This window comes from Geotrypetes seraphini, chromosome 8 (assembly GCF_902459505.1).
Source record: "Geotrypetes seraphini chromosome 8, aGeoSer1.1, whole genome shotgun sequence".
Taxonomy (NCBI): Eukaryota; Metazoa; Chordata; class Amphibia; order Gymnophiona; family Dermophiidae; genus Geotrypetes; species Geotrypetes seraphini.
Window position 1 is genome coordinate 128,842,177 of NC_047091.1, and position 22,574 is coordinate 128,864,750.

The 22,574-nt window shown below is 42.0% G+C and overlaps 1 protein-coding gene across 1 annotated transcript in view; it reads left to right on the forward strand.

Annotated features, from left to right (window-relative positions):
- Positions 1 to 291: 291 nt before the first annotated feature.
- CABP1 (calcium binding protein 1) overlaps positions 292 to 22,574 on the forward strand; it is a 30,874-nt gene continuing 8,591 nt past the window's right edge. Inside the window, exons 1-4 of the mRNA XM_033957150.1 lie at positions 292 to 314; positions 2,928 to 3,071; positions 13,997 to 14,103; positions 20,514 to 20,661. Coding sequence (XP_033813041.1) covers positions 308 to 314; positions 2,928 to 3,071; positions 13,997 to 14,103; positions 20,514 to 20,661 — 406 coding nt within the window. The 5' untranslated portion in view covers positions 292 to 307. The remainder of the gene's footprint in view (positions 315 to 2,927; positions 3,072 to 13,996; positions 14,104 to 20,513; positions 20,662 to 22,574) is intronic.

Here is a 22,574-nt window from a genome sequence, read left to right on the forward strand (position 1 = left end):
ACTGAATATTGGACAAATTCTGGGTTTTCCTGGCCTTCGTAACAAAGGGTTACCATATGGCTCCAGAAAAAGGATGGATTGAGACATCTGATATAGCAGTATCATAATGTGTGAGAGAAGTCTGTTACTGGAGCGGGGCACTGTGTGAGTGTGTGTATGAAGATCTACGCAGGCACAGGACCAGCTGGGTTTTCACTTTTTTTCTTTCACCTTCTCTGCGTTTTGTGAAGTCTCTGACTTTTTCCATAGGCTATTGTTAACAGCAGATGTTATCTCATTTCAGGACAGAGAGCTGCATCCAGAAGAAATGGAAGGTAATGTTCATATGTGCAGAGACAGAGGGGGAAATTTTATATGAGGCACCTAAAGTTAGGTGCTTAACTTAATTAGTAAATTGTCTTCAATTACAAGCTGTAACAAGCTCATAATTGAAAAAACATAAAAATTAATTGGGTGATAGTTTGGTAGCTAACAGTTCTGTAATAATTTTAATGTTTGTGATGTACTAATGTTTTATGAAAGTGATAAGCTATGTATGTTTTATTGTAATCCACTTAGGTCTTAAGCCAAATAGGCATTTTTAAAATAAATACATAAAAACATCTTAGGTGTGATTCTACAAAAGGTAGGTGCCCATTGCATGGCGCCTAGCGGTACCTAAATCCAAAGTAGGTGTATTTAGGGGTGGAGAAGGACTTAGGCACCACTAAATAAGATTCTGTAAAGGACTTAGGCAGCTATAATGTAGGGTTTTACATTACAGGTGCCTAAGTTTTAAGTCAGGTGCAATTCTGTAATAGGCGTCTAAGTGTGACTGGCAAGAGATAGACATCTAAATTATAGGCACCTATCTTTTTAGGCGCCATTTACAAAATTTCCCTCAGAATGTTCGCATTTGTTACACCTTAAAACTATTACTAAATTCCACTTAAAGAAACTGATTAGTCTTCAAAACAGAAAGTGGTTTTTAGATCTACATAAGAATCAGTAACATGGAGAGCTGATACAGTTTGATCTGTGTATGTATATATTTATCACAGATTTAAATTTGTGTGTTTATATATTATAAGAACATACCAACATGTGAACATAAGAAGTCTTGCTGAGGCTGTCCAGGTCTTGAGGTCAAAAGTGTGTGGTGCAGTGGTTAGAGCTACAGCTTCAGCACCCTGAGGTTTTGGGTTCAAGTCCCATACTGCTCCTTGTGATCTTGGCCAAGTCACTTAATCCCCCATTTCCCCAGATACATTAGATAGAGTGTGAGCCCACTGGACACATAGGGAAAAATGCTCGAGTCCCTGAATGTAAACCACTTAGGCTATAAATACTAAAAATAAATAAACAAATAAAATAAGCACCGGTGTAGTAGGAAGGGGTTCTTGTTACTGAGGCAGAAGGGGAAAATCAGCCTTGTAGCACTGGGCCAGGAGAAGGCCCAATTAATTTTCGCATTTCACATTTGATAAAATCGCTTTTCTCAAAGATTACAAAGCGATGGACAATAAATAATTTTAAAATAAGGGGGGGACATACAATATAGGGATGGACAGACGTATACTTCATAGGGAAGTCAGGGAAGAACTACAATTTGATATAGGAAAGAGAACAAATACAACAATAGGAGTTATGTTACATTAGATCAGTACTTGCCTACACCAATTGGGAATAGTAACTCGGTTTAAAAGACTAATTAATTAAAAGCGTCTCTATACAAGAAACTATAGCACAGGGGAAGGATTGTAGTGCTATGGGAGGAGGAGCATGGTGTTTCTTTAATGGTTGTCACAAGTGCAGCAGAGGGAGTAACATGGCATATCGGTGGGGGGAGGGCCTAGGGCTGCAGAAGGAAGAAGCATGTTGTGTTTGTAGGGGAAAGGCACAGGTGCTGTAGTGTAGAGAAGAGCAGAGCAGAAATGCTAAGTTATCCAGTACTAGGCTGGAAATTTTGGGACTCTTCTGGGTTTTTGACTACCCCATCCTGGTGCATTATGGAACTTTCAGCGCTGATTTCAATTGACAGTATCAGGTCCCTCTCTCTGCTTTAGGTGTGTCCTGCCATCTGAGGGTGTATGCATAGGTAACATAAACAACAATTTAGGGTGTCTAATGCTGAAAACGCCAAATACCTGCCTAAATTGAAGCCTAAACGTGCTATAGGAACATGCTGCGTGATCTCTAAAGGAAAAACCTCTTCTCCTGATTCACATCTAGCTCTGCTTCTTTCTGCTCTAGGTGTCCAATCTTCTGCAAGTGTTTCTATTTTGGGAAAATCTCTCTATTGTAGATATGTTAGACCAGGGGTAGGCAATTCCTGTCCTCGAGAGCCGGAGCCAGGTCAGGTTTTCAGGATCTCCACCATGAATATGTTTGAGATGGATTTGCATGCACTGCCTCTTTGAGATGCAAATCTATCTCATGCATATTTATTGTGGAGATCTTGAAAACCTGACCTGGCTCCGGCTCTCGAGGACCGGAATTGCCTACCCCTGTGTTAGACACATGTGTACCATCACAAAATGGTGTCCCTCCTTTATAGATGTGTCCTGTCACATGAAAATGTCTCTGTCATCTAACTGCTTGTTTCTTTACATCCATGGTAGTAACAATAATCAATTATGAATAAATTCTTGTAAATGATATAAATCATAGTACTGTATAATGTTTATCCAAATAGTGCTGAATGAATTTTTGATAGAGGGCCCGGGCCCCTAGTAACATAAGATGTATCCATTAAGATTGCTGACAGCAGGATAGGGTCTTCCACTGGGACTGAGACTTGTCTTAGAATTTGGCTGAGCTGTTCCTGCCGTCTCATGTGCTTTGTAGTATGCTGCATCCCTGTGTCCTGTTGTCTAACTGCCCAGGTGGCACATCAGTTAAGTCTGTTCAATATTCTTCTGACAGAAATAAATTCTTACTGATTACAGAATTAAGAGAAGCATTCAGGGAATTTGACAAAGACAAGGATGGGTATATCAGCTGCAGAGACTTAGGGAACTGCATGAGGAGTATGGGTTACATGCCAACTGAGATGGAACTCATCGAATTATCTCAGCAAGTCAACATGAACTGTGAGTAAGAGGCAACTCATGCCGTCCCTCTCTTTCTTTCAGACCCAATAAATTGCACAGGCCTGGTATTCTGGATATGTGCTGCTAAAGTAAAACATTAAGGACCCGATATTCAGTGCTACGTATTTAGATGGATGGGAACGGCTCCTGGCTATCTAAATAGCACGTAACCAGCTATCCACTGATATTCAGCAGGGGATAACCAGCTATCTCACGCTGAATATCCTGGTATCTGGACTGACCAGTGGCCAGCTATATCATGCGACATAGCTGGTCACCGCAAATATTCAGCGGTTTGCTGGCTAAGTTCGTTAGCCAACGACAACTGCCTAAAAAGGTAGTATATCTTTGGCCGATGAGACTTAGCTGGCTAGCCGCTGAATATTGGCATTGTCAGCTATATCCCAGCTGGCCAAAAATAGACTGGAAATTCATTGTGCCGGCATTGAATTTCCGGTATTGCTAGGGACCGTGGGAGGTTGCCACAGTCTGAATATGAGCCAGTAAGACTTTGGTTTATCAAGGTCTTTTCTTTAGGTACACAATGGAGAAAAGTAGGAGCTGATGTAATAAAATGCACTTATCAGAAGGCACATTAGAACTCATGTTTTAATGTAGTGTGAAAATTTTGAATGTTAACTCATGATTTAACAGGCATTTTAACACTCAAGAAAACCTTACTAAAGTATGATACCCTCTATGCCAGAGGTCCTCAGAAGTCCACAGACCAGTTGGGTTTTCAGGATATCCCTAATAAATATGTATAAAACATATGCTCCTGAAGAAGCCAAGATCAGCAAAACTCAACTAGACCAGCAGGGTTCTATTAGTTCAAGCTTAAATCATCATTGCACTCCTCCCTCCCTACCAATAAAAAAAGCAGGTAAAAACCAGCAGTAAATAAGAGTAGAAGAGTACTATTCTCCATTTGAATTGTTGTATCCTCCTGGGCTCAGCTGCAGATCCAAAAGTGCTCAGTGCTCCCCATTGAATCAAAACAAAAGTCAAAATACAAAAATCACTATAAATGTTCAAGTTCATTCATTTCAAAGTTCATTCAACCAGTTATAATTTATCAATTCAATCAGTTCATCTGTTAAATCCAGAGCTTCCTAGACACAGTATATGGTCTCCGGAGAGCTGACACAATACGTGTTTCCCATTCGCTTTTCGTATTTCGCTTTTATCAAGCCACGCTAGCCGCTAATGCCTGCCTTGAGCAGGCGGTAGTTTTTTGGCATGGGTTAGCGCATGATTAAAAGTCGTGCACGCTAACCCTGCTAGTGTGGCTTAATAAAAGAAGTCCTATGTTTCTATTGATTATTTTTCTCTCCATCTTCACTTTCTGCCTTGCATCCATCTTTGGCATTGACTTAACATTCGATTTTTCAGCTTTCTTCTCAAAATCTATGCTTCCATGTCTTACCTTTCATTCCCATCTCTCTCTCCCTATTTCCATAGTCTGACATCTCTCTCCTTCCCTCCTTCCCCCCGGTGTAACATTTCTCTTTCCCTTCCTCCTTTCTGTCCCCTGCAGCCCATCTCCTTTCCTTTCCTCCTTTCTGACCCCCTTCCCAGTCCAACATTTCTCCCTCCTCTCCACCAGTCCAACATTTTTTTTCTCTCTTCCTCCTGCATGCTTCTCCTCTGGTCCTCCTTCCCTCAACCAAACAACATCTCTCTCTCTCTCCCTCCATGAGTCCAACTTTTCACTCTCTGTCCTCTCCCCTTTCCCCAGTGTAACATTTCTCCTTCCCTCCTTTCTGTCCTCCCCATCCATCTCACCCCCTCCATGAGTCCAACACTTTCTGCCTCATGCACACTTTCTCTCTCTGTCCTTGCCTCTTCCCTCAGTGGCATCCCTCCTTCCCACCCCCCAACCCAACATGCTCTCTCCCCATGCACCATCTCACCCTCCCCTCCAGTGTGTAGCATCTTTCCTTTCCCTCCTTTTCTGCCAGGTCCAGCAGTACCCCTTCTCCCTTCCTTCCTCCCCTCCTCCACTGTCCATCAATACCTGTATTTTACAGCCGCAGTCTTGTACGCGATCTCGCACACTGGGCAGGAAGAGAGGCTCCAGCATCGGTGTTAGCTGACTTACAACTTCCTGCAGCCGTTGCATATCTGCCTGATAGGTTAAGGCAGGAGTCCTGGCATGTGTGACGGCAGCTGGAAGTTGCAGGTCAGCCGATGCTGGAGCCTCTCTTCCTGCCCAGTGTGTGAGATCGCGTCTGTGTCAGCTGACTTGCACCTTCCTGCTGCCGTCGCATATGCCGGGACTCCTGCCTTCGCCTATCCAGCAGATGTGCAAAGACAGGAGTCCCGGCATACGCGACAGCTGCAGGAAGCTGCAAGTCAGCTGATGCTGGCGCCTCTCTTCCTGCGAGATGGGTACAAAATATCACCCAGAGGGCCACATGCAGCCCATGGGCCGCGGGTTTGAAACCACTGATGTATAGTAACCCCCTCTTTTATGAACGCATAGAGCAGGTTTTAACGCTGGCAGCAGCGGTTACTGCTCCGACGTTCATAGAATTCCTATGAGAATTGGAGCAGTTACCGCTGCTGCCAACGCTAAAACCTGTGCTATGCGTTTGTAAAAGTGGGGGTAAGCTCTGGAACTCACCTGATTGAGTGGTAAATGCAGTTAATGTAGCTGTGTTTAAAACAAGGTGTAGACAAATTCATGGAGGAAAAGTCCATGACCCTTTATTAAGCTATTCCTAGGAAAAGCCACTGTTTATCCTTGTGGTTAAGTAGCATAGAATGGTGCTACTTTTTGGGAATACACTTCCAAATACACTTCTCCCTTGGTATTCGCGGGGGATAGTTGCAGAGCCGGACCGCGAATTGAGAAAAACCGTGAATATCTTCTTGTCTGGCTCTGACCCACCCCCACCTCCCTCCTGTATTCTCCCTGGCATCCCGGCCTTACCTGGTGGTCTTGCAGGCTTTCAGGGCAGAAGCGATCTTCCTACGCTCCTGCCCCGTGCAGATCGCCAATAGGAAATGACTGCTGTGGGTTCCCATAGTCTCTCAAGACTATGACGGGAGCTCATGGCAGCCATTTTCTATTGGCGATCTACACGGGGCAGGAGCGTAGGAAGATCGCTCCTGCCCCGAAAGCCTTCTAGACCACCAGGTAAGGCCGGGATGCCGGGAGGAAAGCTGGAGAGAGGCGGGAACCAGGTAACCTATGGGGGTTCCCCCCCAAAAAAAATCACGCATATATGAAACCGCGAGTGTGGAAACCGCGAATGGGGAGGGGGAAGTGTACTAGTGACCTGGATTGGTCACTGTTGGAAACAAGATACTGGGCTAGATGTTGTGAAACTCCTATGTTCTTATAAGAGAATGCTGAGTTTGGAATGGGGTGCAGGGACAGAGTGCTAGCGTTTTGTTGGGGAGCTGAATTTGGGGAGGGAGTAGAGTATTAGTGATAGGTTGGAAAGATTGGGATGGCATGCTAGGTTCAGAAAGAGGAGGGAGAGAAGGATCTAGTCCTGGTACTGAGATAGTGCTAATGCTTAGGAGAGCACAGAGTGGAGTGCTGTGTTTAGAAAGGGGGGAGATGGAGTTCTTGCGCTGGGCTGGGGAGGCAGTGAAAGGAAAAGTCACTAAATTCAAAATCTAAATTCAGGATTTAGCTCCAAATTCCGTGGTGCCCTGTCCCTCTCATGAGTTTCCATAGTAACAATAAACCCATATGAGAGGAGGGGGTGGAACTGCTGCAGCATGCACAGGCCCTGCTCTATTATACTGCAGGAGTTTTGAAAAAGAGAGTGGTTGAAATGGGATGCTGTGGAAAAAGGCTGAGGAGAATTATTTTGAATTTTGTAGCATTTTATACTTGGACACTTTAAACTCATTTTACAGGGAAAGTGATGCATAAATTGATCATACATGGATGATGATCATTGTTAGGTTTATGATGAGCCTGATTGTTTTAGAGGTTTTCACAAACTTGATTAGGCCTTTATTTCGTTATATTTTGTTTAATTTTATTTATATTTCACCAATCAAACCTTGTAGGTGGGGTAGATCATCATATCAGAAGTCATATAACACAAGATAAATACTTTAGTCATTTACTCATTAATATTGTAGGGTATCTGAGAATCTGGCAGTGACGGATGCCTGCTCAGATCCTTGGTGACTACCTTAATCAGTGATATAAAATATCCTGTCTGACCTCAGTAGTAAGTAGCTAGAGTCTAATGTGTCCATTGAACCTTATGACTTTTTCCAGAAAGGGACAGAAGCTGTGAGAAACCAGGATTAGGGCAGTTTATTATAATCACTGGGAAGAGCTGGTGGCAGCAGGACCCCCACCCAACTAAATGTATAATAGTAACTCAATAATGAAAACATGTCTTTGGCTTTCTACCTTCTCTCCAGCCACAGATCCTAAATACTAGGGGGACAGCTTTCAAGCCAACCTTAGCAGTGTGGTCCCAACAATAGCAGCCTACATGCTATGCTAGTGTATTAACAGGCATAGAGAGTGAGACTGAAGTATATAAGAAATAGAACCACTTAAGCTGCTGATCTGTTGGATGCTGGAAGCTTTGGAGACCCCTCTACACCCCTTGTTTGCACAAAGAAGGAAAGCCTGGGCTATAATTATGTAGTATAGCAAGGCACCCTGACCATAAATCGTATGGGGCTCATTTTCAAAAAAGAAAGACGTCCAAAAGACAGCATAAACCGGCACTTGGATGTCTTAATCTCCAGAACATCCAAGTGCCGATTTTCAAAACGACTCTGTGGACGTCTTGCTAGACTTTTTTACCCGCTGTGTGTCCAAAGTTCAAAAGGGCACTTTGGAGGTGTTGTTATGGGCAGGCTTTGGGCGTGCTTAACATTTGGACATCTTGCGGCAATAATCAAACTTTTTCCAAGACGTCCAGAATTGAACTTAGACATCCGGAGCTAGACCTGTTTTAAATGCATCTGCCAAAAAGGAACCCAAACTGACATGAAGGTATGATCCACCCACACTCCCCCAGTGATCACTGACCCTCTCCCACCCCAGAAAGATCTGAATGAAACAGTATATGCCTGTCTCTAGAACAGCACCACCTGGTATGGGAAAGTCTAGTAGAGCAACACACAGGTGTCTTAAGTAGCTTGGTGGGTGGGCTAGTGAACCATAGCGAGGAGGACACAGGCCCATAAGCCACTCTAACCACTGCATTTATGGTGGAAAGTGTGAGACCACAAAAACCCACCAAAAACCCTACTATACTGCCATATAGTGCTACTTGCAGTCATAAGGACTATTGAGGTGGTAAACTGATGAGTATAGTAGATTGGGGGGGGGAGTTTTGGAGGGCTCAGCATAAATTAAAAGGGGGTTATGGTGAGATGTTCAGTAATCTGGCACCCTTTATGTGACGTTCACAACTGTGCCCTTTAAGGTGCCCCACTGCTCTGTTAGCATGTCTGTGTGGCCTGTCCATTACAATGCTGGCCCCTCCCATGTCCAAATGACCTGGATTTGGACGTTTTTGTGGTTGAAAATGGCCAAAAAGTTATTCATCCTAATAGCCAAGACATTCAAATAGGTGATTAAAAAAAAAAAAATTGGATGTCTAGTGGTTTAAGAACATAAGAAGTTGCCTCTGTTAGGTCAGACCAGAGGTCCATCACGCCCAGCAGTCCGCACCCGCAGTGGCCCATCAGGTCCATGACCCGTTAGGTGGTCCGCTCTGACTTTTGGGTGCCTTGCGGTAAACTGCTGTACCCCTAGCTGACGCAGCTTCTTTTTGCAGGCCTGCCTACTGCCCTCTGCATTCCCCTGCACTTTGGCCCCCTGTCCATTGAGTGGAATATTTACACTGACTAGGCACTCCTGCTGGCCTGTGCCTGACAGGGTGCTGTGGTGGGCCAATATATGTCTATAGTGTTCTCTGCTTTCTCCCTCATGTTTCTCTAGCCCATTTGCTTCCACCCCCTCCCACTCTGTTTCCCCCTTCAGCTGCACATGTGTCGCCATTAAGAGATCTATCTGTTTACATACCCTGATATGATACCAAACTCCTTGGGGGTGATATGTGAAGATTGCTATGTCTGACGGGTGAATGTCTTGTCACCTGTCACTAGGGGGTCGATACAGACACCCTATATGACAACTTAATTTGCATATGGAAATGCTACACAAAGGCTGACTGTTTTGAAAGGACAAGGACTTTTGCTATGAGGGGAAGAAAGGGGAATGGACAATACTCTCCACCTAACTAAATTAAAGGACTTCCCAGAGAGGAGAAAAACAGGATTGTGTATCACTGGGCTGGGGTCTCAATCTGACAGTCTAAGAGGGGGGATCAAGAGGACTTTCAGACTATCTTTCACTGGGAAGAAAAAGCTAACGAGTGGCCAGAGCAACCAGATTGCTCAGAGTAACTACAGTGACTGCAACTATCACACTATGGCAGAAAGAAGAACAATGGGACATCCTTTCTAAAATCTGCCTTCATGTAAATAGTTGGTTCAGAATCAGATCAAACCCATTTGGCGTTGGCTAAATTATTGAGATTTCAGATACAGCTTCACTAGGCACTAAACAAAGAGGTTTTCGTGGAACTCCTGGTCCACTCTAGGTTTTCACTGCTCTTTGATCTGTTCTTCTGACCTGTAGAGGTCCTGATTCAGGTCCCAATAAAGAAATGTGGCTTTATGTACTGGGTTCCCATCTTTCAGACACCCTCCCTGATGACATACAAACTCAGGGTTGCAATATGAAAAGCTTCCTTATATAAAAATGCCTTCAAATCCTTCTGGAAGGACTGAATATCAATCTCATTATGTAAAATACCTAGTAAGACATTCCATGATGCTGATATCACAGTCAGAAAGGCACAAAATTTATCATATTGTTGACTAGCCAGTTTCAGAGAAGGCACAGACAGCATAACTGATAAGAAGGGCAATATGGAGAAAAATGTACGTATCTTTCTTAAACATACATTTAGGCCCAGATTCTATTAATAATAATAATAATAATAATAATAAATGTATATACCGCAGGGCCGTAAAGTTCTATGCGGTTTACAAAAAAATTTAAAAATTACAATTAAGAGAAAAAGTTAGATAACCAAATAATTAGAAATAATACTATAATTATATAGATGGTTCATTACAATGTCTTTGCCAGCGGCTGCCACACAGCAACAGCCCCGAAGCCCTTTAAATCTCTATAGGCTTTGGGGCTGTTAGCGCGGCTTTGTAAAAGAGGCCGTAAGTTTCATGAACAAATATGTCTTTAAATGTCTCCTAAATTCCACATAGGAATCAGAAAGCATAATCAGATGTTCCAGACCCTTACTCCATAATGCTGCTTGATATGACAGAAGATATTTGTGATGTTTTTAAAATTTACAGCCTCTAACAGGCGGAAAAACAAAATTCAAATGTGAATTTCTCCTGTTTATTGGTTGCAAAAGAAAAGAGCTCAATTATATATTTGGAAGATAAACCAAATAGAGCCTTGAAGCAAAAGCAGCCAAACTTAAACTTCACCCGCGCCTCCATTGGCAACCAATGCAGTATTCGATAGGAGGGTATTATGTGATCATATTTCTTCAACCCAAAAATCAGCCTGACCGCCACATTTTGAACCATGCGCAATCATTGCATATTCCTCTGGGATATTGCCAAATAGGCAATATTACAGTAATCAAGCTGACTAAGTATAAGAGGTATAAGAGACTGCACCAGAATTCTAAATGATGAAACATCAAAATATACCCTAATGAATCGGAGCTTCCAGAGGGTAAAGAAACCCCTTTCTAACTAAAGAATCCACCTGGTTCTTCATAGTCAGACCCTGATCTAGTATTATACCCAAAATCTTAATGGTAGATTGAATAGAATAACTGAATTTATTTATGATCAAAGATGTCGTAGTATCATTTGGGCGTGGTAAGGCTACAAAAAACTTCATTTTTCTTGAGTTAAGCTTTAGTTTGAATTCGGTCATCCATTGTTCCATTAAACCTAATATTTCTGTTGCCATAGAGATTACTTCTGAAAGAGAATTAGCAAATGGAATAATGATCGTAAAATCATCTGCATAGCTAAACAGTTTTATCCTCAATTGAGACAGTTGCACACCCAATGATGACATATAAACATTAAAAAGCTGTGCTTTGCACTCTTTGTGTGCCCTAGTTTTGCTTCCGATGTTGTTTGCATCAATAAAAATTGTTTGAACTTAAACATTAAAAAGCAGTGGGGACAATGGCGAGCCTTGTGGAACACCAGATGAATTATTCCAAATGCCTGAAAAATCATTATTGAAATGAACCTGATAGGTGCGAGACATGAGAAAACCCCGAAACCATTCTAACACCTCTCCTTTGATACCAATAGCATCCAAACATTGTAATAGTTTCCCATGGACCACTAAATCAAACTCAGAACTCATGTCAAATTGCATGATCAAGGCATTAAGACTTTTACTGAGCAAGGAACTTAGGTTGTCCAAAATAGCCACAATTACTGTCTCGGTGCTAAATAAAGGTCTAAAACCTGACTGAGATTCATGCAAGAGAGAGAAGTGATCAAAATATTCCATTAATTGAGAATGGACCAATCCTTCCATGATTTTTACAAAAAATGGAATGGATGCTACTGGTCTATAATTGGTGATCAATGCCAATGATTCTTTAGGATTTTTAGGGATTGGAGTGATTATAATATGACCTTTGTTGATAGGGAATTTCCCATTCTTTAAATTATAGATCAAATAGTCCAACAGTTTCAGTTTAAAGTCTATTGGGGCAGCTTTCATGATTTCCGGTGGACAAGAGTCCAAAATACATATTTGTTGTACAATTTAATATAAATATTCCATTCTAAATCATGAAAGGGCGCCTAAATCACACCTAACGTTACTTGCAACTTAGGGGTCCATATAAGTGGTTAACAAGTGATTTAAGGGTCTTAACAAACGCTAATTGGCCCTTAGGCATCCAAAGGATATGGATGTCACTTTGTAGGTGCATCCACAATTTTATGGACGCCCATTGGGAAAACCCATGGGCGTGGGCTTGGAATGGGTGTGGTCTGGGCAAGGCTTCAATATGGGCATCCTTTGATTCATTTGCATAACGCTGAGTTACCTAGGGCGTCCATCTTATGCCTACATTGTAGGCAAATGAAAACCAGGTCTACTTTTGAACATATAGTTTGGGCTTCAGATAGATCTGAGTTCTATGGACGGAATTTAGGTACAGTTTGGACGTCCTTAATGCGATATGCTAAATAGCTCTCTGGGTTTTTATTTTTGTTTTATTAAGCTCAAAATAAATTTAATAAGGCACCACATAAACAGGACACATCAAAACAGATATATTGCTTGCAAAACCTTCTATTTTTGTGGACAAATAGCAATGTTATTTGCTAATTAGACGAAAACATCCATTAACTGAAGCAGAGCATATGAAAAAAACACAGCTTTAGGTTTCTTGCTAAAAAGCTACCCTTTTTCTCTGCCTAAACAGTGCTCCAATCAGCTCATTACTGAAAGCAAGGAAAGCACATGAAAAAAATATAGAGATTGCATACATAACTTTATTTGCAAAAGCTTAAAAACTGAAAAGAACAGATACAGACCTTAGCATGGCTTCTAGTTCATTGCAAATGGAGATGTGCAGCTGCACAATGCTGAACTCATTGTGAGATCATCAAGGTGCACCTGCAAAGTAGAATGCCACAATTAAAATATGTGCTAGGATTTGAACCTATGACCTCTAGAAGATGGGAATAGGGCTTTTACCCATTGAGCCACAGCAGCTTCCACTGCTGTCTTTCTTCCTCACATCTGATATGATAGTTTAGGTATCTGCTAAGCTATGATCTTGTCAGGTATTTTCACCTTCACATGGCTAGGATCACTAAGCTCTCATGGTAGGAACCCCCCTGACTGAAAGGAAGCAGCTATGGCTCACCAGGTAAAAGCCCTGTGCTCTTTACAATGACTATAGGACCTAGTTTTACAATTGCTATGCAACTTGCTAGCTCACTGTGTAGCACACTGGTTAAACCTGCAGCCTTCTCCCCTAATGTTGCTGGTTCAGATCCCAGCCACTCTCTGATGGAAAAGAAATAAATAAAAGCATTAAACAGATCCAATTCCCAGTATCACAATTATAATGAAAATCACCATTACAATAACATCATAATAAAATATTATAACATTAAGGACATTGTTTGGATGTCTAACTCTCGCCTAAAACCCGATTCTCTAAAGCAGTGATTCCCAACCCTGTCCTGGAGGAACACCAGGCCAATCGGGTTTTCAGGCTAGCCCTAATGAATATGCATGAGAGAGATTTGCATATGATGGAAGTGATAGGCATGCAAATTTGCTTCATGCATATTCATTAGGGCTAGCCTGAAAACCCAATTGGCCTGGTGTTCCTCCAGGACAGGGTTGGGAACCACTGCTCTAAAGGACGTCTCAAAAATTAGATGCCTAAACAATGCTGAGCATCGCTGAGCACAATTCTACAAAGGACACCTATCATGGACATCCAAACTGCGCCTAACTTTAGATGTGCTTTGCAGAATCAGGGCCTTAGGATACAAATTTTGGCATTTTGTTCTATGCATACTTATCTGAGATGAAGTTAAAACATTTTCTCTACGCCTCAAATATATGGTCTGATTAGAGTACTGGAATGGAATTGGCTCTCATCTGCTAGGGATAATAACAACATCTGAAACAGAGACACCCGGCATAGTTTATGAGAGACCACACTACATAAGATTGCATGTTATTTGGTGGGGGTCTCTAGATGTTACTAATTGTTCATTGTGTATGTCTCTTGTAATCCTCCTAGAAGAACTTTGGACAGTGTAGAATAGAAAAGTGTAGAAAATATTACACTGACGGAATTTTCTTTTCTTATTCCCAGTAGGGGGTCATGTGGATTTTGAAGATTTTGTGGAATTGATGGGACCAAAGCTCTTGGCAGAAACAGCAGATATGATTGGCATGAAAGAACTACGTGATGCTTTCAAAGAGGTGAGATAGCATTCCTTCCCTGGAAGGTTATCATGCCGCTGTACCGGGCCATGGTATGCCCTCACCTGGAATACTGCGTCCAGCACTGGTCGGCATACAAGAAGGACACAGTACTACTCGAAAGGGTCCAGAGACGAGTGACTAAAATGGTTAAGGGGCTGGAGGAGTTGCCGTACAGCGAGAGATTAGAGGAACTGGGCCTCTTCTCCCTTGAAAAGAGGAGACTGAGAGGGGATATGATCGAAACATTCAAGATACTGAAGAGAATAGACTTAGTAGATAAAGACAGGTTGTTCATCCTCTCCAAGGTAGGGAGAACAAGAGAGCACTGTCTAAAGTTAAAAGGGGATAGATTCCGTACAAATGTAAGGAAGTTCTTCTTCACCCAGAGAGTGGTGGAAAACTGGAATGCTCTTCCAGAGGCTGTTATAGGGGAAAACACCTTTCAGGGATTCAAGACAAAGTTAGACAAGTTCCTGCTGAACCAGAACGTACACAGGTAGGGCTGGTCTCAGTTAGGGCACTGATCTTTGACTTAGGGGACGCTGCAGGAGCAAACTGCTGGGCAAGATGGACCACTGGTCTGACCCAGCAGCGGCAATTCTTATGTTCTTATGAAAGATGATATAACACCTTGTTCCCCAGTGTGTAATAATAACAGGTCCATAAAAAGTGTCATACCTCCAAAGAGCTGAGGTAACACTTGTTTCCAGTTGTAGTGGATACCAGTTTGATTAAAAATAATTTGCTGTAGGTGTGTATCTTGTTGTTTTTCTGCATATATTACATTCTGTAAGCTTGTCTTCAGCACAGACTTTTATTGTTGTTCTACTCCAGTTCCTACCTAGAATGTGTTTTTTATATTTGTTTTTGATTTGATTTTATGTTCAGATTACTTTATTGGATTGTAAACTGCCATGTTGCTCAATTTTAAATGGTAGAATATCAAATATTGGCTAAATAAAAAATATTAGGATAAGCGCTATCAGTAACTGAAAAATTTAGATCACACTCAGCATACCCTGACTTACAAGTTAGGTTCATTCCTGTTCTAGCAACCTAGTAGAGGGTGACTGATAAAGTCTGAAATAGCCCATTTATTTAATAATGTATTTATTTGTTTATTTATATCCCATGCAACTAGGTGGGGTATAAAAGAACATACATAATAAACAAGATTAGAGTACCTAGTAGCAGTGGTGTAGTAAGGGGGAGGGGTATACCACCCTGGGCACCAATTTAGTGGCAGTGCCAGCACCTCTCTACTCCCCACACCATGCTCGTGCCCTCCCTTCCCTGACCCCCCCATACCTCTTTAAAATCTTCACCAGCATGAGCAACTACTCTGGCCTGCTGCTCGCACCAGCCTGGCTCCCTCTGACATCACTTCCAGGTCGTGGTGCCAGGAAGTGAGATCAGAGAGAAATCCAAAGCTGGCGCAAACAACAGGCCAGTGAAGCTGCTTGCACTGGTGAAGATTTAAAGAGGTATGGGGGTGGGAACAGAGGGTGCAAGTATGGCGTGGTGGTGTGGAAGGACTGGGGGGCAGAAAAGAGGGCATGGGTTCCTCCTACCCTTGCTATGCCATGGTTTAGTAGAGTGGTTAGAGTTGTAACTGCTGTTCATTTTACGGTTTATTCCCATGTCTTCTTTGAAATATAGTTATTTCACTGCTGTTCTGTGCTAAGGCACCTAATGCTAGGTTTTTGCCTTCTTGGTATTAAGGTGGTCTTTATTTATTTAAAAGGAGCCTCCAGTACCATTCTAGTACAAAAGACATGAGTCTTGAACCAGTGGGTTATTCTCCTTTACTCGTGAATTTGTAGAAGGCATCATCTACCTTTACTGTTGGCTCTATCTCCCACATCTCTGGGCTGTGCCCCATCTCCTCAGTTTTTCCTTCTACTAGCAAGTAGGAAGGTGTATTTCTGAACTGCTCTGATTTAGATTTTTATTTTCGGGTCATGAACTGTGATGCTTGCCAGAGGTTCCCAGTTTGCCTGGGAGGAGACACAGACTCTGTTGTCAAAGGTTTTAACCAGGAACTGTGATGCTTTCCAGAGGTTCCCAGTTTGCCTGGGAGGAGACACAGACTCTGTAGTCAAAGGTTTGTAGTCCATTGTCCAGTTGCACTCTGAGCTGAAGCAGGCACAGCACCAATACAACAATGAGTATAGATTATTGTAACCTATGGGAGACATTGGGGTGGTCTACAGATTGAAGCTTGAGATTTATGGAGCTGGTATTTGGGTCCTCCACCTCCAAAAAGCCCTTTATTGAATTTTCTGTGCTTTTATTTAATTCTTCTGGACTGTTTTTTTGGCTCTAAAATGTTGCTGTGCCAGCCATTTTGGATTTCTCAATTTGATTTTTAAAAGCTTCTATCTTTCTCAAAACATCTAGGTTTTGCTTAAAATCATTCCGGATGGACTTGTCAGGCTGTTTTAATGTGGATTCATGCCATATATGAGCTGGATGACCAGCTGAGGAGTGTCCATGTTCCATGTGCTGTGGGGCACATGGGAGGAGGGGGCAGGAGCACTGGGCTTAGCTCCCTTGGTCCCTCTAGGGTGTCCTACTCAAAAGTGGCTTGGTTTGGGAGTCAAAAAATCTCCCTGGAGCCTTTAGGTAGCAACTTGGTAGATTTGGTAAAGCCAGATGTGAAGATGCCTCTGGGCACACGAGTATACAAGGCGAGTTCCTACAGGACTCAGTCCTTGAGGTTCCCTGTTCAGGGGTTTACTCCAGATTTTGTGATTTAATGTTCACAATCTATTTAAATTATTGGGTACTGGAGGCACCATCTGGGGGTCACACCAGTGATTGCGCAAGGGGGTTCTCCCTCTCAAAGCACGGTTCTCCATCTAAGAGTCATCCGCAGGACACAGAAGTCCAGTCAGTGAAGGACTGGGAGGAATGGAGATCAGAATTAATACCCTAGTCTGAATCCTCAATCTTGAAGGATGCAGGATCTCAGACAGGGGCCACCAGCCAGGAGTCTGTGGCAGCCCTGGATCAGAGTGAAGACCTGACAGTGTGCCACCTTCTTAAGCAGATGGCATTGCTAGAGATAATTACAGAATCTTTGTGGGAATTAAAACATGAGCCCTTGCAAACCTCTGCGGCTCAGATTTCACTTATGAATAGCTATAATGCTAAGACCACATTTTTTCTTTCTGAGCAAGGTTTACTTCCGCTTTGATATTTCTGACGGTTGTAGCAGTTATGAAGGAATCTTGACAAGATATATCTTCTATGGAGCAGTGTTTGGAGCCGTTCATGCCCAACTCTTCAGGAAGCTTCAGTGAAACACAAACTCCTAAATTAGGTTCCTAAATTTGTCCCTTATTTTCAGTCAAACTTAGGATTCTAAAAGTTTATTTATTTATTTATAAGTTTCCACATTTATATATCAAGTAAACACTTGTACAGAAAGTTGGTTAGACAGAATAGTTCTCTCAAGATATAAGCCTTTATACCTTGATAATCCTTGAAAGGAAATAAAATTAAAAGGACATTAATAATTTCACCTAACACAGCTCAAGTCCTCAACTTAAGATCCAAGATTTATTATAAGCTAGAAAAAGAGGTAAATTATAATCAATTAAGAAATATGCTAAACATAGTGCTGAGGTAGGAGATACTTATTAAACTTCTAGAGCACTTGTTGTTCCACCATCTATTCGGGACATAGCCAAGAAAGCAGTTAACTGATAAGGTTAAAAAAAACATATTTAACTGAACGGTGGCATATAATACACTTACAAGGATATCTCAGATAAAAAGTCGCCCCTAACAGAATGACCCCTGGTCTCAAAAGAAGAAATTCGACGGCGTTTTTGAGTCTCTCTTGAAAGATCAGGATACATTTGAATTTTTAATCCTAGGAACTCTTTCTGTTTATTTTTAAAGAAAAGCCTCAATAACCATCCTTTATCAATCGAAAGAGCTACAGTTAATATCAATGTGGACGGTGTTACCATGTCCTTATCAGACGTCTCCAAAATTTCCGATACATTTAGCATTGCTTGATCAGATTTTTTCTGTAAATGAGGCCCATTTTTATTTGGAAGGTAATAAACTTAAGAAAATGGAGGTAGTGTTTCTTCAGAAATTTGTAAAATTTCTACCAGGTATCTCTTAAGCATTTCCCTAGGAGTTACCATTGTCAATATTGGAAAGTTAATAAGTCTCAAATTATTATTTCTTGAAGCATTCTCAAGCACTTCCAACTTCTTTCTAAGATTAACATTATCCTTGACTAGGGCCTCTTGCAATTGTTAGTTGCTATAACATCTTGGTCAAGCTTTTGAGCTAAAGTTTTTGAAGCAGTCTGATCTTCTTTTATATCTTTAAGTTCCTTAGTGTGTTGAATCAACTTGTTCTCTATATAATGGAAATTGGGGCTAATAGTTTTAGCAAAATTAGCCACTAAGTCCCATAGAGACTCCAGAGTCACCTAAGTGGGCTTCTCCCATGTAGGAAATTTTTGTTGGGTGTAAAAATGCTCACCCTGAAGGACAGTTCCTTGGCTTTGCTCCGTCTGGTTTATACCACTATTGCTTGTTGACAAAGCCTCCGAATCTTCTGCAGAATTCCCCTGTACAGGGAGTTCTGCCTCCACGCTTTCCACAACGCTGTAACCTGCCTCAGGAGTAAGGTCCGCCCCCAGCTCCAGGGTTACCTCGCCCCCTGGAGAGTTGGTGATTCGAGGCTGCAGGGATGGTGCTCGTATGTCTGGGTTCAAGGTAGTATCCGGCCCAGGAGGTGCAGAGTCGGTCTTGCTCAACCCCGGTGCCCTCAGCGAGCTAGCTCCAGACGTCAGACTAGTAATTTCCTGCATCTGCCGCAAAAGATCTTCAATATTGCCGAGAGTCGGCACAACAGAACGCTGCGAGGCACCAGAACCACGGTGAAGAAATTGGATCGCAAAAGCCTCCGCAAAAGGAAGAAACAAAGAGAAGATCTGAGCAGTAAGGTGCGTACTTCTCAGCACATCTTAGCAGCAGCAGCCATCTTGGATCTGGGGATTCTAAAAGCTATGCTCTTACATTTCGGCCTACCATTTATTTACCTAGATCCAAGATCATAGGCTGCCTAGTGCTGATAATTAGTGCTAAGCCCCCTACATTTTTTCCTGCCTTATATCCACTCTGTGTTGGCACCTAGTTTTTGGGCTCCTAAATTTAGTGAATCTAGAAGCATCAATTTAGTAACTCTTTTCCAGAAAATTTTTAACTAAAACAATTTAATTTATTTACCCCCTCCCCCCTTTTACAAACCTGTGATAGTGATTTGTAGCACAGCCCAGCGCAGTGTTTCTCAACGCGGTCCTGGAGTATCTCCTTGCCAGGATATCCACATTAAATTTGCATAAACTTGATTAGCTTACACTGTATGCATTATATGCAAATGTCTTTCATGCTTATTCATTGTGGAAATCTTGAAAACCTGACTGGCAAGGGGGTACTCCAGGACCAAGTTGAGAAACACTGTCCCAGTGCACTGAATGCTCTGCGGTGCTCCTGACGCTCATAGGAACTCTGAGTGTTGGGAGCAGTGCAAAATATTCAGTGCGCCAGCCTGCGCTAAAAAATGCTATCGCAGTTTTGTAAAAGGGGTGTGTGTGTGTGTTATTTATTTAGATTTCTATATCGTTCTCCCCATGGAGCTCAGAACAGTTTACGTAACTTATTTATTTTTTTTTTACATTTTTATTCTGCTTAAACCTAAGCATAAAAATTGCATTGTCTCAAGGCACATTGAAAACTTCCCTCTCTGTCCCAAACGGGCTCACATTCGAAATTAAAGTACCTGAGGAAACAAAGAAGATGAAAAATATTATAAATACCTCACGGTATAGCGGTATACAAGAAATAAATTATTATTATTATTATATCTGGAAAAAAATAAAAGAATTAGAGGAAATTAAGCAGGTAGGAAAAAATTAGAATAAAACTCAACAGAATAAAAACCAAACTAAAATTTTAAAAAAGTCCAGTCTTCATACCAGTCTGATAGAAGGCTGGATGAAGAACCGATGACAAAGACCAAGGAGCAGGAAGGAGAGACATTTCAATGAAGGCCGAGAACTCCAGGCAGGAACCAGGGATATTCAAATGTCCATCAGCTGCATAGAGGATCGGGACCACCGTCACACAGCTTCCCCCGCAGATCCTATCTCTCAAAATTAGGAGCCTAAACCCTTTGAATCTCAATCTTTTTCTTAATAATCTTTGTGGATTAGGAACTGTCTCCTATGTGTATTTGCAATAGAAAACCATTAGTGGCCTGCCCTATAGCGGCTGTTCTGAGGTGGCATTATAGAATGCAGAGTAGATTCAAGAACACCCCTAAGACAGTGAGAAGAGAGAGCCTGTGACTTTCTTATTTTTTCTATTATTTTTTAGTTTGACACAAATGGAGATGGGGAAATCAGCACTACTGAACTGAGAGAGGCCATGAAAAAACTACTTGGTCAGCAGGTGGCACGTCGGGACATTGAGGACATTATCAGTGACGTGGACCTCAATGGAGACGGACGAGTTGATTTTGAAGGTAAGAATATGCCCCAAGACTAGCAATACATGGGGTACCTCTCTTGCGTGTCAGTCCATAACAGGCAACAGATGAGGTACCACTCTTACAAGGCACCACAGGACAGGCAACAAATGGGGTGCCTCTAATACAGAGCACTCCAGAATATATGGAGTATCCCTCTCACAGATCACCCCAGAACATTAGATAGCACTCTTATGGTTAACCCCAGAAGAGACAACATTCGGAGCAGAACGCCGAAAACTCATCTTATGGAACATCATGCACCTCATTTCCAGAACAGGCAACACATGAGGTACTGTTCTTACAGGGTTCCCCAGAATAAGCAATATATGGGTAACACAGGATGGCAAGAAATGGAATAGCTCTTTTATAAAGTACCCCAAAATAAGCAGAATATTGTGTACCAATCTTATGAGACACTCCAGAACAATCTATGGGGTATCTCTTTTAAGGGGCAGAACATTGAGTATCCTTCTTATGGTACACCCCAAAACAGGCTTTAAATATTTCTCCCAGCCTTATTGGATTTAAAGAAGGCCAAAGGAAAGCTTTTTTGGACCAAATGGTGCTCATGCCTCACCAGGAGGAGAGTCTTTTGCGGGAACCTCACCCCTATCTTTAAATGCAATAGGGATCATTTTCCACAGTTATCAAACTGAACAATACAACAGTGGAGATGTTCAAGAGTTCCTGATGTACAATCTTTGTTTCAAAATTCTGCCTAAGAGTGCAGTGGCTTGACATGCACGTGTTTTGGCCTCTGTGGCCTGCCTCAGAAGCCTTGCTGTAACCTTCCACTACTAAGTAGCGCAACACATATCTTTCAAAAAATCAATTCACTTGTGGTAAATTTTCACTACTATGCAGAGTGTAGCATTATTTGAGAACAACACTTTTCAAGGAAATTCTCTTGTATACCATTGATATAATAAAATGGTGCTACACTCTGGAAGGCTAGTATAAATTTTGTTATAATAATCCAAGTTTGAAAGAGCAAAGAAGCAGGTTACTGTCTGAAAATCATCAGGCTCAAGAACATCAGACCTGCATGTGGTAGTCCTCGCTATAACCAGCCTTATTGGATTTAAAGAAGGCTAAAGGAAAGCTTTTTTGGACCAAATGGTGCTCATGCCTCACCAGGAGGAGAGTCTTTTGCGGGAACCTCACCCCTATCTTTAAAAGCACACTTCCATGCTTCCTTTTGTAACAACTGTCACTTTTAGGGGAAGTTCAATCCCTAACATTCAAAGATAAAAAAGTAAAACTGCACCACATTGTACAAACACACATGCCTCTGTTCAACGCTCATGTAACCACCCTATCCACACCATACTCCACAAATACAGGGGAAGATTCTCAAAACGTAATGTTGCCTTTAACACAGTCACTACACCTGCTCCAGCTGGTTTATTTATTTATTTCGATTTCTATCCCGTCCTCCTAGTAGCTCAGAACGGGTTACAAGCCAATATTCACAATGGAAAACATTTTGGACAGTACAAGACTATACTATATTTTACTGACCAATGATCAGAATGGCTCACTGTGTTCTTTTCCGAGCTTCCTAGCTCTCTCCGACCCTTCCATGCAAATGTAGTACAACGAGGTCATTAAAATTAAAATGAGCACTCCAGCAATTCTCTATCATTGCCGGGTGATTCCCTAACCTCATTGTAGTACATTTGCGGGCAAATTTTTCCAGCAGGGTCTGAGCTGTCATAGCCTTACTTTCCATTAGTGCCAGTGCCTAAACGATGATTGGCTCAGGCACTGACAGAAAAGTAAGGTTTGACAGCTCAGACCCACCCCTCCCACCAATTTAAAAAAAAAAAGAACTCCCAAATTGAAGGAGGGATGCCCACTCTCTCCCACTGCTGCCATAAAACAAACTACCTGACACCCCCTGGCAG